Source organism: Euprymna scolopes, chromosome 19 (genome assembly GCF_053919585.1).
Source record: "Euprymna scolopes isolate OS-2025 chromosome 19, ASM5391958v1, whole genome shotgun sequence".
NCBI lineage: Eukaryota > Metazoa > Mollusca > Cephalopoda > Sepiida > Sepiolidae > Euprymna > Euprymna scolopes.
In genome coordinates, this window is record NC_136500.1 from 23,323,851 (window position 1) to 23,341,350 (window position 17,500).

The window sequence follows — 17,500 nt, forward strand, 5'->3', positions numbered from 1 at the left end:
GTTTCGATGAAATACTTTCCTTCTCATCAGAGGGTAGGATTTAGCAAAATGCGGGATCGGATTTTGCTTGCAAAACTATTTGATGAAACTATAAGTAAGTCAAAGATCTTACTTGATAACAAAAAGTGAAGCAGAGGAAATAGGGTGAAGAAAAAAGTGATTTCACGTGAATGGAGAGTCAGGTGAAAGGTAAAGTATCCAATGACGATAAAATCCAAAAATGCAAATCCAAGAAAATTAGTTAAATTTCTATTCACACAAGTAAAATCCAAGGGAATCGCTTAATTGGAAGATGGTCCAAAATAATCCAAAATGCAGAAATCCGTGGACAAATAAGCACAAGGAAATGGGGAAAGAATTTCAATAATATTATTAAAAGGAAGATAAGATATGCGTTATACTCTGTAATCCGACAAGGCATATATATATATATATATATATATATATATATATATATATATATATATATATATATATATACTATAATATAAAAGTCACCTTGCGTGTGCGTGTGTGCGTGTGTGTGTATGTGTGCGTGCGTGCGTGTGTGTGTGTGTGTGTGTCTGTGTGTGTGTGTGTGTGTGTGTGTGTGTGTGTGTGTGTGTGTGTGTGTGTGTGTGTGTGTGCTAGTTCCTTCCTCATAGGTACTGAAACGGCTGAGCCTATCTTTTGCAAATTTCACACAAACGTAATTTATATTTCTAGCAGTGTTCTTGGATATGTTTTGTATAGAAATTCCTCCAATAAGTATCGAAATCGAAAAAATCCGATCTTAAAAACAGCCTTTCTCTCTCATAGATAAAAAAGAAGAATTTTTACAAGGGAATATTTTACGTTATACTGGCCAGATTATTTTTCACAATAAAACTGACAATCCATCCTTTTAATTTTCCCATACCCTCGGGTGGCTATTGCTCTTGATAAATGGTAACTCATTAGTAAAGCAAAAATTGATTGAATATTTTATTTTTTCAGCAAATCCATGTGGACTTAAACCTTGCAAGAATGGAGCCACGTGTTCTAACGACAAAGACACATTCAAATGTGTTTGCAAAGATGACTTCATGGGAAGAACTTGTATTGAACGTGAGTACAATATTAATATACCTTTCATAAAAGCAGTAGAATTCACCAATGTTTGTGCCAATTGGTATAGTGAACCACTCCATATAAGGCAACACAAGCATCTTCCTGCATTACACCCTAAAATGAAGTACTATTGCAATATCTGAGTAGGAGCAGCTCCAAGCATCTTTTCCTGCCTTGACAGGGTACAAAACTAGCTTCGACATCTAGTGGGCGATGTTTTCTTTTTCTCCCTCTACTAACTCTTTCTCACAGAAGAGACGTTACTAGTGTATCTCTGTTTTATCGTTATTCTCATGACAGGTGCATGACTGGCTTCAATCTATGACCTCCACTGAAAAACATTCACAACAAAGAATCGTCCACCTACAACCACTATCAACAATTTCACCTACTCTCTATCTGCGACTAAAACTAAATTCCATTATAAAGTTTCTTATCTTGCACTACCTCTATGTGGAACATAATAACGTTGTGCTGCTTCCCAGCTAACTATAACATGGATGTTTTAAGTCCAATGTAAACAAATTATTGCTGAGCTGAGCTCTTAAAATCAAATTCTACTGATTGCCCGCCTATACCGATCATCACAATGTCGTTTCTACATGATACTTATTAATCCTTATCTTCAAGTGGCCTTTAGACCTTTATAAATGGTGACTCCTTAGTAAAAAAATATCTCATTATTCCATTTAAAAGGGTTATTCATCCATTTACTATAAACCAGGATTCCATACTCGAGTCCAAGTTTTTTTGTTTTTCTAAAATCTTGTTCAACTGGTAAATGTTCGGGATTTTATAAAATTAACAGTTGAAACAACTGTAGGCATAACATTTTCAAATTTTAGAGATTTAGCACATACATTTTTGGTGCTAATGCACTTACTGATCTGGTGCTATTTTTTTTAATTGTATTTCCATGTTTAATTAAAGTTTTAAAATATGTTTTTTTTTATTCAATTGTAAGGTTAAAGTACAGAATAGGTACAAAACACCCTCCCCTCCCCATGTTAAGAATGGCTTTTTAAATAATAACGCTATTGTATCAGCACGGATCATTAAGTGCATGAGTACCAAATTTTTTTGCTGTTATAGATTTTTAGGCTGGTAATAATCAAGATAAACATAGCGGCATAGTTAATAAAAAAGTATATTAGCAAAAGAATGTTACTGAAGTACACGTCATGATTCTGGGGCCATAACTGCCATAAATTGCTACCCAACATCGTGTTAGATGTAACAATATTTATAGTCTCTGGGTAAGTCCATTAATACAGATATAGGTACTCCAGCTGACCCCATAACATTTGGTGAATATGTTGCAGAGTTCTTTAGGTGTGACTTGTGCACTACAATTTCAGATTTTACACTTTTTTGTGCCAAATCCCTTTCCAAATCTTCTATCATATTATGTTCACTGTTTTTCCATCTTACTCACTTAAAATATATATTGAAAAACTTGAAATGATTGATTCATAAAAAAAATAAAAACTGAAATAAAATAATGGGGATTGACTCAATGTTAGAGCTTTAGTCTTCAGACTACGGGGTCCTGGTTATGAATTTGCTAGGTTTATTTAGCTATGCTGATGAGACCTATAACAGAGAAATATGTGTCAGTGGGTAATTATACTTCGTGTGTGTGTGTGTGTGTGTGTGTGTGTGTGTGTGTGTGTGTGTGTGTGTGTGTGTGTGTGTGATTCTACATGGGAGCATCACTTTTTGCCAATATCTGCTGAATACATGTTTCTGGATGACTTCCTAGAAGGTTATTGCATACTTTAAATCCATCTTTCAAGATTCTTCTGGTTGGTGCTTCTTTGTGTAGACACAGAAGAAGCCGAATCCATTCTACCGATATGTGCTCGATGCTAGGCTTATTAGGTCTTCTCATAATTTACAAAATTGGTTTGGTAAAAAATAGGTCAAAGAGTCAGCTATTCATGACTTTTACTATTTTTCTTTTCTTTCTTCTTTCTTTTTCGTGAACCAGATACAAAAGAGACAAATACACACACATACAGACACGTATATATATATATATATATATATATATATATATATATATATAATTACTGCATTTACTCACATAAAATTAATATACGAAAGTATAGATTTATGCGTAAACTTTAAGTATTTACTTCAGAAGTGCTCAATACGTAGGTAGAGCTAGTTAGTAATTTATAAAATATATATGGCGATTAAGCGACACTGAATATTCGGCGTTTCATCCACTCCAGGATTCCTCAGGCTTATGCGCAAATTCTGTGGTTGTTTATCGTTTTTATATGGTCCTCTTCTATTGAGGATTGAGAAAGAGGATGACTAACTAAATCCTCAATAGAAGAGGACAATATAAAAACGATAAACAACCACAGAATTCGCGCATAAGCCTGAGGAATCCTAGAGTGGATGAAACGCCGAATATTCAGTGTAGCCTAATCGCCATATATATTTTATAAATTACTATATATATATATATATATATATATATATATGCTCTTTATATAAACAAATTGAGCTCATGTATTTGGACAATGTTAAAACATTTTTAATTCACTGCCCGCATAGCAGCAGCTGAATAGCGCAATGGTTAGAAGCTCTGACTGTCATTTGGCCGGTGTGAACAGCAAAATAGTACTGTACATGGATGACTATAATATTGGGAAGAGATATACAAATTACCATTAGTGTATTAAGTGATGCTCTATTTCGGCATAAGGGTTCTTTTCAGTACTCAATATCCGGAGAATAGTTTCTTCTCTTTGTATCCCTTTTGCCAAAATATCTGGTGGAGAGGGTATCACATACTTTTTTTGTGGCGATTACATTTACATATTTTTATTCGTTCTTTTAGTTTTGGAATTATTGTGAGAGTATCCACGTTGCCCATGATGAAAATGATTAGTATAGCAGGTGTGTTCCAAACAGAACTTCATGACAACCCAGGGTACCCATGCTAGTATATATATATATATATATATATATATATATATATATATATATATATATATATATATATATATATATACAGCAGTTGGACAAAATAATAGAATCACCTTGAAATTTTAAATAGATTTATCTCAATGTGATGTAGGGCCATCTTTTGCATTACTATATCTGTCTCTACTTCGGTATTGAGCCCTCTTGTATGAACCTCATTTAAGTTCATCAGTGCTTGCTTCACCTCTGGAAGATATTACCCTGGAATTTCACACACACACACACACACACACACACATACACACACACACACACACACACACATATATAAATTTAATAAGAAAGAGAGAAAGACAGAGAAAAGGACTGAGAGGGAAAAGAAGGAAAGGGATAAACAGACAGAGAAAGGCAATCAGGTAAAACGAATATGTTCCAAACTGAACACATAAGTAGTGTGTTAACTCTTCCATTATCCCTGATCCCGCACTACGCCTGGTCTCCATGCAAGTGTAAAATAAGCATTAATCCTTAAAAACAGTAAACAACAAATTGTTTTTTTTAAAGCCTGTGTTTTTTTTACGCTCATATTAAATACAGTTATTTTTTTTTTTCAAATCTAGCCAACCCATGTGGACTTAAACCTTGCAAGAATGGAGCGAAATGCTTCAATGATGGACACAAATTCAGATGCGAATGCACGGCTGGTTTTATGGGTAAAACTTGTGTTACACGTGAGTCAATACTGTTATTCTGTATGGTTAACTTTTAATTTTATTTGTTGGTTGGTTGCTTTTGTTTTACGGCATATGCACCCTTTTCAGGTTATTTAATGCCGAATCCAGTTATTTTGAAAGAAAAATGTTTTAATAGAATATTTTTTTTTCATGTCGGTTTCTATTTAACCCATAGTTGGGACCCTAACAGGTACTACCACTCAGGTCAGAGTGGACCTGGGAGCAATGGAAATTAAAGGGTGGCTCCACACTCCCCAAAGCCCGCAAGCTACGATCTCACCATCGGATATAGTTTAAGGTCATATCCAGGACCACTTTTGATTTCAAGATATATATATATATATATATATATATATTTCTCTCTCTCTCTCTCTTTCTCTCTCTCTCTTTCTCTCTCTCTCTCTCTATATATATATATATATAATTGCAAGAAACATATCTATATGTCTATAAAAGTGAAATGCGTGTGTGTGTCTATGTGTGTACATTTCACTAAAATACTACTCTGTCAATTTTCAGTCTACAGACTCGTGATTTGAGATAAGGGGTACTGAGCTTTGGGAAAATCTTTTTAATCGGTTTTCAGCCAGAAATTTGGCTGTCAAAGGGTCAAATATCAACGATTTGACCTTTGAAAACTACCAAACTCCTCCGCCAATTTTGAGTCTAAACACCTGAAATTTAAAATGTAGGTTACTTGGACATGGATCATGCTTTTTAATTTGATTGGCGTAAAATGTTAAGAGGTCAAAATTGGTTTCAAATTTTACCTCTGCAGTCTCTACCAATTAACTCAGCGAATTTTTGGTCTAAACATTTGAAATTTTACATAAAGTGTATTCAGACATAGGGCAAGCTTTAATAATCGTTTTTGTTTCTGAAAGTTTGGCTTCCAAGGGGTTAAATTTCAGAAGATTTTACCTTTTTAAGGAATCGGTCTTGGCATCAGAGAATAGGTTCGAATATTTTTTGATTCCAACACTCCCAAAGGCTCCGATTTTTCTGATTCCCGATTTCGATTAATCATCCCAACGCTAGTATATATATATATATATATATATATATATATATATATATATATGTGTGTGTGTGTGTGATTATTGATATATGTATATATATATATATATATATATATATATATATATATATATATATATAAAGTATAGTATGTTTGTATTGAAAAAAATAAACTCACATCAGTGTTGATATGGTGTTTCATATATACACTTAAATTGTGAAGAAAGTCTGATTTTGTTTATCTAAATCTCCATTGCACATGGAAGAGATATTGACGACGTATCAGTTCACTCTTATAAATATGAGCTAGCAATTTATTGCGTGCTGATATTTTTTTTACTTTATTCTCGTTTTCAGCCAATCCTTGCGGACTGAAGCCTTGCAAGAATGGAGCCAAATGCAAAAACGATGGAACCAAGTTTATTTGCACATGCAAACCTGGATTCATGGGAGACACTTGCGTTACACGTGAGTATGATATGTGTATGGTTTATATTTTAGTCTAAAATTTCTTATTAACGTAATACTTCCAAAAAGACAGAAACATTTGTTTAGGATACATTCCTTTATTTTGCAATTATTTGTTTTGTTTTTTGTTATTTTTTTTGGGGGGGGGGTACCACAAACAATACGTATTCCCACATGGACGTAAGTCGTTGCTTTTTTAGGTCATGTGGGAAGTTAAGCAACAAGATGTGTTTGCATTATATTAAAACTCCAGGGAAGCATGAGACAGGGCGGGAATTATTTTGAACGTTCTTAAATAGTAATCCTTTATTATGAATTGAAAAAAAAAATCTTGATGCTTTTTAAACTTCATTGAAAGATCGATATTGTGGACCCTTCATAAAGTATTGCATTAATCAAAATAGATTGTAGTCGGATGGAGCACCGTCTGGACAGAATAGGGCGGATGTAACAAACTTCTACACTGTATAATTCTTTAATCTTATTGTTACTCTTTCCGACTTTGCATGAAAAAGACCTGATTCAGTGCTGAAGGATTTGTCACTTGAGCAAATCCAGAATCTCCAAAATATATTGAATAAGAGAAAGTGTAGATTTTTATGATCAATTGAACAATAAACTTATTTCTGATATCACAGCTATTTCTCTAAAAAAATATTATGAAACACATATTTTTTTTCATTTTTTTTTTTTTTTAGCCAACCCATGTGGACTTAAACCTTGCAAGAATGGAGCCAAATGTTCCAACGATAAAGATACATTCAAATGTGTTTGCACAGCAGGCTTCATGGGACGAACATGTATCGAACGTAAGCATTTAAATAGTTTCTATCATTCATTAATAATTTATATTTCATTAAAAATTGACCTTGTAACGGGTGTTGTAACCCTACATCCGGTTTAGGGCTGCGCATGCGTACATAATTGTTAATACTCTCTGCTTTTTTTTTTACATCGTTCATTTCCGTATTACGTTTAAGTTATTTTAACGCAATTTTCTTAGAAATAAATCTATTTTAACCCGTTGACAACCATAAGAGCATTTTACACCGGCGATTTACCCACCACCTTCATTTTTTGTTTCAGTCATTCTCCATTTTTTAATACACCTTTAATACACCTTTCTCAAAAAACATGCATACATTTTCTTCTACACGCCCAACATAAATAAATAACCCCGAAAATATGTTTTTTTTAAATTTGCGTTACAAATAAATTATCAACGCGACACTAAAACGTATTGTTTTATTGTTTTATTGTGTACGTTTTCAGCGTCTCAATATTGGCTGAAGAGAGCTTGATAAGGATACCTTAAACGGGCTTTATTATCGGGCTTGAAACCGACGGTACCGATGATCTATATGATCCAATGATATATATATATATATATATATATGGATATATTTCTATATATACATTTCTATATATACCTATATCTATATTTCTATATATATATATATATTTCTATATATATATCTATATCTATACATATATATATTTCTCAATATATATATATATATATATTTCTATATATATATATATTTCTATATATATCTATCTATCTATATATATATATTTCTCTGTCTATATATTTCTATATATATATATTTATTTCTATATATATATATATTATATATATGTGTTTCTATATATATATTTATATATATATATATATTTATTTATTTCTATATTTATTTATTTATATATATATATATATTTCTCTCTCTCTCTATATATATATTTCTATATATATATATATATATACTTCTCTCTATGTATATATTTCTCTCTCTTTCTCTCTCTCTATATATATTTCTATATATATATATGTTTCTATATATATATATATATATATTTCTATATATATTTCTATTTATATATATTTATATATATATTTATATATATATATTTATATATATGTTTATATATATATTTATATATATATATTTATATATGTATATATATATATATTCCTCTCGATATATGTATATATATATATATTTCCCTCTATATATGTATATGTATATATATTTCTCTATATATGTATATGTTTATATATTTCTATATATATGTGTATATGCATGTATATTTTTATATATATATGTATGTGTATATATTTCTATATATATATGTATATTAGTAAGTTATAAAATGTATATGGCGATTAAGCTACACTGAATATTTCGCGTTTCGCGTTTCGCGTTTCATAAGCCTGAAGGATCCTAGAGTGGATGAAATGCGGAATATTCAGTGTAGCTTAATTGCCATATACATTTTATAACTTACTAACTAGCTCTACATACGTATCGAACACTTTTGAAGTAAATACTTAAAGTTTACGCATAAATCTATACTTTCGTATATTAATTTTATGTGAGTAAATTAAGTAGTTATATATGTATAATATATATATTTCTACATATATATATGTATATATGAATATATATATATAGGTATATATATTTCTATATATATATATAAGTCTATGTATATATATTTCTCTCTATATATATGTATACGTATATATATTTCTATATATATATGTATATATATATATCTATATATATATATGTATATATATTTCTATATATATGTATATGTATATATATATTTCTATATTTATATGTATATATATTTCTATATACAGATGTATATGTATATATATTTCTCTCTATATATGTGTGTATGTATATATATTTCTAAATATACATGTATGTGTATATATGTTTCTATATATATATGTATATATGTTTCTATATATATATGTATATATATTTCTATATATATGTGTGTATATATATATTTCTATATATATGTGTATGTATATATATATTTCTATATTTGTGGCTATGAATATATTTTTCTTTATATATATGTGTGCATATCTATATATATATTTCTATATGTATATATGTGTGGATACGTATATATGCATAATGTTAATGATGTTATGTTATTGTAGTATTGTAGAATCTTTATAAAAATATGTGAAAATAACTTTCTTTTTTCTCAAAGCAAATCCGTGCGGACTGAAGCCATGCAAAAACCACGGTAAATGCTCGAACGATGGTGAGAAATTCAAGTGTATTTGCACCAAAGATTTTATGGGACCAACCTGCATCGAACGTAAGTTGGTATTTCGTCTCTGTTTAAAACAATCTATCTTGCAAAGAATTAACTCTTTCTTACTTGGGCTTACCGTCTTATTTGGTATAAACCTGATTATTTTGAATAATGGTGTGCGTGATTACTAACAGACCAGAAGACTGGAGTTCAATCGTCAGCGAAGTCACACCAAACACTAAAAAAAAGAAAGAATATTTAGTGTCTATTTGCAAAACACTCAGCATTATAAGGTGGTGATCAAGAATAAGTTAAGTTATACGACATAATCACACTACTGAAGTTAAGCAACGTTGATTCTAGTAAGAGTTTGGGAATACCAGGTGCTGTATGTAAAAGTGTTGGTTAAATAATAAGCCTTGTTCTTTAGTCTTCATACAGGAAGTTATATCAATGGTTGACAATAAAAATTAACTCTTAACATTTTCTTAGCCTGTTTATTCACATGATGCCACACACGGAGGGGGAGAAACACGCATCATGCACTCATTTATATACAAGCAACCAGAAGGAGACAACTCCAAGTTACCCAATGTTAAAGCACACATCAACAGAAAACAAACAAGGGGAAGCAGTTCTTCAAGCATTAAAACCCGACTTAACATTGATAAATTTCCAAAAAGAAGGACGTCGCCACCTCCCTGCAAGATTGTCAAACGCCGGAAGATCCACTTATTTACACAAAAAGCAGTGCTAGTTTTTTTTTTATTTCACTTATGATGTGGATCCAAGGTGCAGATTACGGAAGGCAAACATAGTACATAGATTAGGTGTAAGAAAGATATATTAACCAAAAGATTACTAGGATAGGATAAAGGGTAAGCAGAGCTTACTATTTGGTGGTGTCCATTATGGGTAGTCGTACGTGATGTGTACTCCTAGTACTCCTGCAGATTCTATGATATTATGATACTGCTCTCTGGGAGCTTTATTTCACATCATAACATACTGGAGAGTCTATGATGCAGCTAAGTTTCGGGCTCACAACAACTTACCAATATATATTTAAGAAAAGAGAATATATTTTAGTCATATACAGACAAACTATTTCGCTCTATCACAGCTCTTCAATACGCTTAGGCAAGCAACAATGTATTTTTATATAAATTCATGAAAAAAACTATATATATATTTCTGGAATTTGTATAAAAATATATAGTTTTGGGGGCATTTATTCATTTTGATAAAGTGTTAATCCTTACAATTAACAAGCTCAATGAAGATATATTTTCAGCTTCAGTGCATATATGGTGGAAAGTTAGATTCCAATGATCAAAAGAATAAATCAGTCTATAATGATAATCTTTATTTTTTGTTTATAATATTTTTTACATAATTCAGGTGATTTCCTATAATTTCTTCCTTGTCCTACACGTTTTTCGCCCTCATGATGGAGAAGTATTATTCTAATTACATCATGCAGCTCATCAGATACGAACGGATATCAGTTGAAAAAAAAATAATAAGGAAGCTTAGTAAGAATAGATGGGGGAACTAGTTAGCTAAAACTATTTAAAAAACTCATGGTAAAAATGAAAGTAAAAGAAAAGATCCCTCCCCCTCGATTTCTAAATTCAAATCAGACAAAATCTCACTAAAAAGGTTCATTATTTTTACTCATCATCCCCCCAACTTTCCTGTATACCTCCTTTCTTTCCTTTTATTCTGTTACTGAATCTGTTCATCTCTTATGAGCTGCTTAATGGAATAAGGACACTATTTTCCATCATGATGACGAAATACGTGAGTTAATATAGATGAAAATAGAGGCATTCGCCTGAATTATAAATTTTTTTTTAAAAATAAGAAAAATAAGCAAAAATTATGATTGCGGACTGATTTTTTCTTTAGTTATTGGAATATAACTTACCAGTGTATATTTATTTATTTATTTATTTATTACGCTGAAGAGGGATAGGGCCCCGAAACATGCATGTACGTAGATTACTGTTTTAAAAATAAATAAATAAATAAAAATACTATTTGTTTACGCCCAAAATAATAAATGGGCAATTTCTAAAAAATGCATCCGATCTTCAAGGTGAAGACGCTAACCTCAGTATCGTTTAAAAGAATCAACAACAGAAAAACTAGGTAATATATATATATATATATATATATATATATATATATATATATATATATATATATATATATATATATATAAAGGGATTAGAAGAACAGTCTAAAGAGCGGAGTATATTTTAATGTATTAGTAAATTCATTAATACAATTAAAATAAACGAAAACGTTGTAATGTAGATATATAATAAGCTCGATAGGTTTATATATCCTAGAGCTATTTTAAGATTGAGTAAGATGATTGATAATTCATAATTAACATGAAAAATCTGTTTCATGAGGAAGAAAAAACAAAATCAATAAATTGTATGATCGTTTCGGAAACGATGTTTTTATTGAGATAGACAATAAGTCTTGGACAATCATTTTATCCTATAGTTTTTTTTAAAACAACGTCTCCTCATCAGCAAAACTATTGGGTGAGTTTTTTTTTAAAGACATTAAAATAAACCTAGCATTTTTTAAGTAAGGCAGATGTATCTTTTAATGGTTCGCCTTCAAAAATCGTAAGTATCATCGTCAATGGATGGTAAAGCATTCATAAACTACGTATTTATTGTTATAGAGCAAATTCTCTATTGATTATTATAGTGTATCGAATATATATAGTAATGATTTCAAAATTTTAAAAAATTACTTCGCTGCTATCAGCTGGAATTGAAACTAAAACACTCACCACCCCAACTTTCGTCACCATCTGAGCTATTGCCAATCGGATAAAAAAAGGCTAAAATACATATGCACACATACTTAGAAGCTAGTCGCATTACTCCTGCCAAGGTTAACTGTCTTTTCTTTCAGTTTTGACCACTTAGCAGGTATTTTAACAGGCTTAAAACCAAATCGAAAGGGTTCCAGTGATTTAAATATCATAAATATCAAGTTTCTGTCAGTAGACTAAATATTCAAAGAGGAGTTTGGTAGACATACACAAATAAGGTCACTTTATATATATATATATATATATGTAATTATAAACCGCAAATGACCTTTTAACGAGTGATGTAACCCACTTTCCGGTTTACGACATCCATTTGCGCATGCGTGCATAAACATTAACCCATAACAACGTAAACAAATAAACACAAATTGCTTCTTTTGCAGATTTTGACCTGCGCACTGAAATATTAACGTTATTATTTCGAAATTATTATTTAACATGGGAAGAGTGGCAGTGTTTTGCAACTATTCTTTATTACAATTATACTGTCGCTATTTTCTTACAACTAAACAATTTAACCCGTTGACAAACATAAGAATAATTGTAGTAAAGCCAAGACTACTACTACTACTACTACTACTACTACTACTACTACTACTACTAATAATAATAATAATAATCTCTATTCGTCCCTTTTCTTTCCTTCCTTCCTACTTTTTTTATTTTTTGTTTACATTTCTAGATACAAAATAGTTGTGTGAGAACGGGGAATTTATTGACATTTACTAGTCTGTTTCAATATTAGTTTTATTTTATTTTATTTATTTAGGTTTTATTTTTTGCTTCAGATTTTATTAATTTTTTTTTTTAGATTTTAAGTTTCTATAACTTGGTTGAAGGATTGTAATAGGGGTTTTCATTTTTTATATTTCTCATCGGTAGGGTTATGTGCGTTTTTGCTACTAAATGACTTTCGTCGGCGTTCGATTCGTACGAAAATCATGTTTAATTTTCGATTTTTGAGCGATTATTCAGAAAAATAGGTAACTTTACACAAATAGGGAGGATTTTTTTTCATGTTTAAGTGATCCGTCCGTAATTTTTCCTTTTAATATACTTTCATAGAAATGTTTCTGTTATGTCAAAAAAAACTATTTTCTTTACGTCACAAGTATCACGCTCATACATGAATTCCATAGCTAATATAACATACTGACCCAACGGATCATGGGTAGTCTAGTATATATATATATATATATATATATATATATATATATATATATATATATATGTGTGTGTGTGGGGGGGGCGTAATGCAAAAATATAACGGTATTTGCAGCTTCTCTTCCAATTTTCGGATTTTAATCATGTCAAATCACATTTCCTTTTGACGAATTGTTGTTGCTATTTCTTCTGATGAGTTAAGGGCATAATAGAGTCACTGATTGATATAATAATTGATTGATTTTGTGCTACGAAACAGATACTGTCAAGAATTGTATAAGTCAACTGAATTAAAGGAATAAATTATAAAATGGTCAACATCACGAATTTTGGAATATAACTTTTTGTCATTCATTCTCTCTCTCTTTCTCTCTCTCTCTCTCTCTCTCTCTCTATATATATATATATATATATATATATATATATATATATATATATAGAGAGAGAGAGAGAGAGAGAGGGGGGAGGAAGAGAAAGATGTCAGTGTGTCAGAACGTTTTCATCCTAAATTCTATGCAATCATGCACAATGTAGAAATTATGCATAAAAATAGGGAAGTGAAACAATTATCCAATAAAACGCCGTAAAATTAATAATTAATCAATGAACGCTGGTTTTTCAAGAGAATATGTAAATTAGTTAAACTTCATGTAGTCGCTCTCGTATGCATGACTGAGCATATTGAGAAGTTTATTTTAATATTTTAAAAGAGAAAAGATAGGCTCTTAATATAAATATCAGAGTGAGAAAAAACTGAACTTTATAGGTATATACATACATAGATCTAGATAGATATACAATTTTATTGCAATATGATGGAGAAGTGGAATATGAAACGAAACAAAAACTAAAGAAAAAGATTCATGCATGCAGCGGCCCTGCTGTTTTTTAACAGCGTTGGCGACCATATTTTCCTACATTGTAGTGCCATGATAATCTCGAGAAGACAAGTAAAAACGGTGGTTTCCCGCTGGTTTCTGTCTTGATTTAGGTGTGTATCTTCCCCAGTGAGATATTAACTTGGAAATTTCTATGACTCAGCACGATACATACAGCGCCTAGTCTTTCCAAATGGTCACCTATATGGTACTGGTCAGGCATCATTGCTTAACTTTGGTGATTATTTCGTACCCATCCTCACTTGCAAAGATTTTCACATACAGATAATAAAAAGAAAACAAGTAAATGTGCTACTTATAATAATGCAAATAAATCATTCATGTCCGAAATCAGCAACGCGAGTAAATCAACGTATTAAAACTTGCTTTTTAAGAATAATTATGTGAATACCGATCATTTACATAGTAATGAAAGTCTGATTTTAATTCCAGACATGTATAAAGGCCAGTTTTAATATACAAATGAGATTATAATTGTTAAGATTTCAGATTAAAAAAAAAAAAAAAAAAAAAAACTTGGAGAAAGAAGATGTAATTTCGGTTACAGACTGACACCAATGCTTTATTATATAAGCTGATTTGTTAGAATCTGTGTTTTTTTAAAAAATTGTTTTAATCTTTGTTTTACCTTTTTTGAATTTATTAACAGCCAATCCTTGCGGACTGAAGCCATGCGAACACGGAGCTGAGTGCTTCAACAGAGGAACCAAGTTTTTCTGCAAATGTAAACTTGGATTCATGGGAAAAACCTGTTCAGAATGTAAGTTACATGTTTTTTTTTAATTTTAATTAGTTTAAGTAATACTTCTTCAGTGCATGTATGTATATACGAGGGACGTTCAAAAGTAACGCCTCCAACTTTTTTTTATTCCGCCGGAATAGATCAAAGGAGATTTCAAATGGCATTGTTATGATGACTGAACTTATGCATTCAACGATATGAGACTCTAAGAAAGCAACCACCGTCATAAACGTGCGTCAGAAGCAGAAATGCGTCATTGAATTCCACTATGCAGAAAAAAATTGAATTGATCAACATTAACCGCCGCATGTTGAACATTTAAGATGCCGCTGCAGTTGATATCAGCACAGTTATAAGATGGGTTCGACGATTTCAGAATAGCGACAGAGATGTGACTGACAAGATATGCTCCGAACTTTTACGATCAAAGCATCAAAAAAGGTTGGCAAAAGGGCATTGAGAATGGTGGCGATTATGTAGAAAAATAATGTCTGGTGCACAATAATGCCGCTCGTTTTAATGGTATCACTCTTATCTTCATAGCGCTTCAACATTTTAGTTTTTGAGCTAAAAAGTAGGAGGCCTTACTTTTGGAATGGTCCTAGTACAAACGATGTTGTTCAGCAGTTCACATAGCTTGGCCGCACCATAACTTCTCTTTTGACACTGAAATTGACAAGCGGATCTGAAAAGCAACTACAACACTTGCTCGACATTAAAAGCTTACACTGAAACTAAGATGGCAGTGTACAACGCTTACGTTATCAACACACACTTGTATAGCGGCTACATATGAACTATCTACTCAGACAAGAGAAGCGAGTCAACGCCTTCCACATGCGTAATCGCCACTGCATACTTGGTATTCTAAGAATTTACCCTAGTTCTAATATTATTATATATTATTATAGGGATCGTCAATTGTTTACCATGAAAAACTGTTCCTAGTATTTAAAAACTAAATAGCTTTTTATATCATGATACCCAACAGTGTTGAGTAAACACCACCTCCCTGTAAAAAAAAAGTAGAACAAAAACGTTTCGGATATTAGTTCTACGTTTTATGTTCTAGATTTATGTTTGTTACTGACTATTCATGTTACTAAAAAGTTCCTAATTATCTTATTCATTTTTGCGCAAAAATAAAAATGCATTTGTTGTTTACAAAACTATTATATATATGCAACATTCACGGTTTTGCTCGTTTGAACCCTCTTGAATGTTTACTGTGTGTGCCTAAATTTGGCGTTTATAGGTTTTTTAATTCCCTTAATTCCCACAATTCTCGTGGCAAATGTTAGTGACCGGGGGGTACCGGTTTAACAAATGGAATCAGTCCAAGGTGGCTTCATGGTTGGGGTTGAATCTCCCGACTGGTCAAAATAGTCACTTTCTACACTGATGAATGCAAAAACATGAAACACTAATGTCTATAGGTATAAATATATATATATTTATATATATATATATATATATATATATATATATATATACATATATATATATATATATATATATATTGCAAAGGTCCTCGATATTTATTATTTTGGGGTCAAATCAAGTTATTAAGTTAGATCAATGTCCAAGGAACCTATATCTAAAATATCAATTATTTATACCGAAAATTGACGGAGGAGTTTGATAGAGCACTAAAAGGTCAAATCATTGAACTTTGACCCATTTGATTACTCATGAGGACATGTTTATAGAAAGTAATTGTTGACATTGGATTTGCAGACGCGCGTGTTGTAGGCTGCAGAGAAGTATTCCAATAATGTAGCAAGTTTTTGGAAAGAATCTCTGTTCATGGAAACTTTATCTGATACTAGGATCAGACAGTTATTGTCAGTTCCTGCTGTGAATGTCTTTCAATGAGGAACCAGTTAGTGAATCTCTGTCAGTGTATTATATTTAGTCTAGTACAATATTTACTTTTAACACCGTGTTTATTAAGCTAAGTTTTCAGTTGAAGTAGTAAAACGAGTTTATACTGTGAATGAGAAACTAAAGATTAAAGCTCAGTCGACCATCTTGCTCAACAACTGTGGAATATTGACGAGCTGCTCAGTTGGTTGTTTGTTTTTGTTTTATGGCATATCGGCCCTTTTCAGGTTATTTAATGCCGAATCCAGTGATTTTGAAGAAAATCTTTTTAATAGAATATATATTTTTTTTCAAGTCAGTTTCTATTTAACCCATAGTCAGGATCCTAACAGGTACTACCACTCCGGATCAGAGTGGACCTGGAAGCAATGGGAATTAAAGGGTGGCTCCACACTCCCCAAAGCCAGAAAACTGGGGCCTCGCCATCGGACATAGTTTAAGGTCATATCCAAGATCGTGCTGCTCAGGATTTTTGCTTGTGGGCTATGGTACACTTCTCATTGTGCACTAGATTTTCAATCCTTATATTTTGACCTTGTGTCACACTCTCTTGTGGTGGGATGGAAATAATAAATGGGAACAAACACGTACCTTCAGTCACAATGAAGACAAAGAATAGAAAAAATTTCAACCACTT

General features: G+C 31.4%; 1 protein-coding gene across 8 annotated transcripts in view; it reads left to right on the plus strand.

Moving 5' to 3' along the window:
- Positions 1–17,500, plus strand: part of LOC145303489 (uncharacterized) — a 731,279-nt gene that overhangs the window by 421,170 nt on the left and 292,609 nt on the right. For all 8 annotated transcript variants that reach the window (XM_080144908.1, XM_080144909.1, XM_080144911.1 and 5 more), the window contains 6 exons: positions 976–1,086; positions 4,650–4,760; positions 6,138–6,248; positions 6,947–7,057; positions 9,264–9,374; positions 14,887–14,997. In XM_080144908.1, the coding sequence (XP_080001034.1) occupies positions 976–1,086; positions 4,650–4,760; positions 6,138–6,248; positions 6,947–7,057; positions 9,264–9,374; positions 14,887–14,997 (666 nt within the window). The remainder of the gene's footprint in view (positions 1–975; positions 1,087–4,649; positions 4,761–6,137; positions 6,249–6,946; positions 7,058–9,263; positions 9,375–14,886; positions 14,998–17,500) is intronic.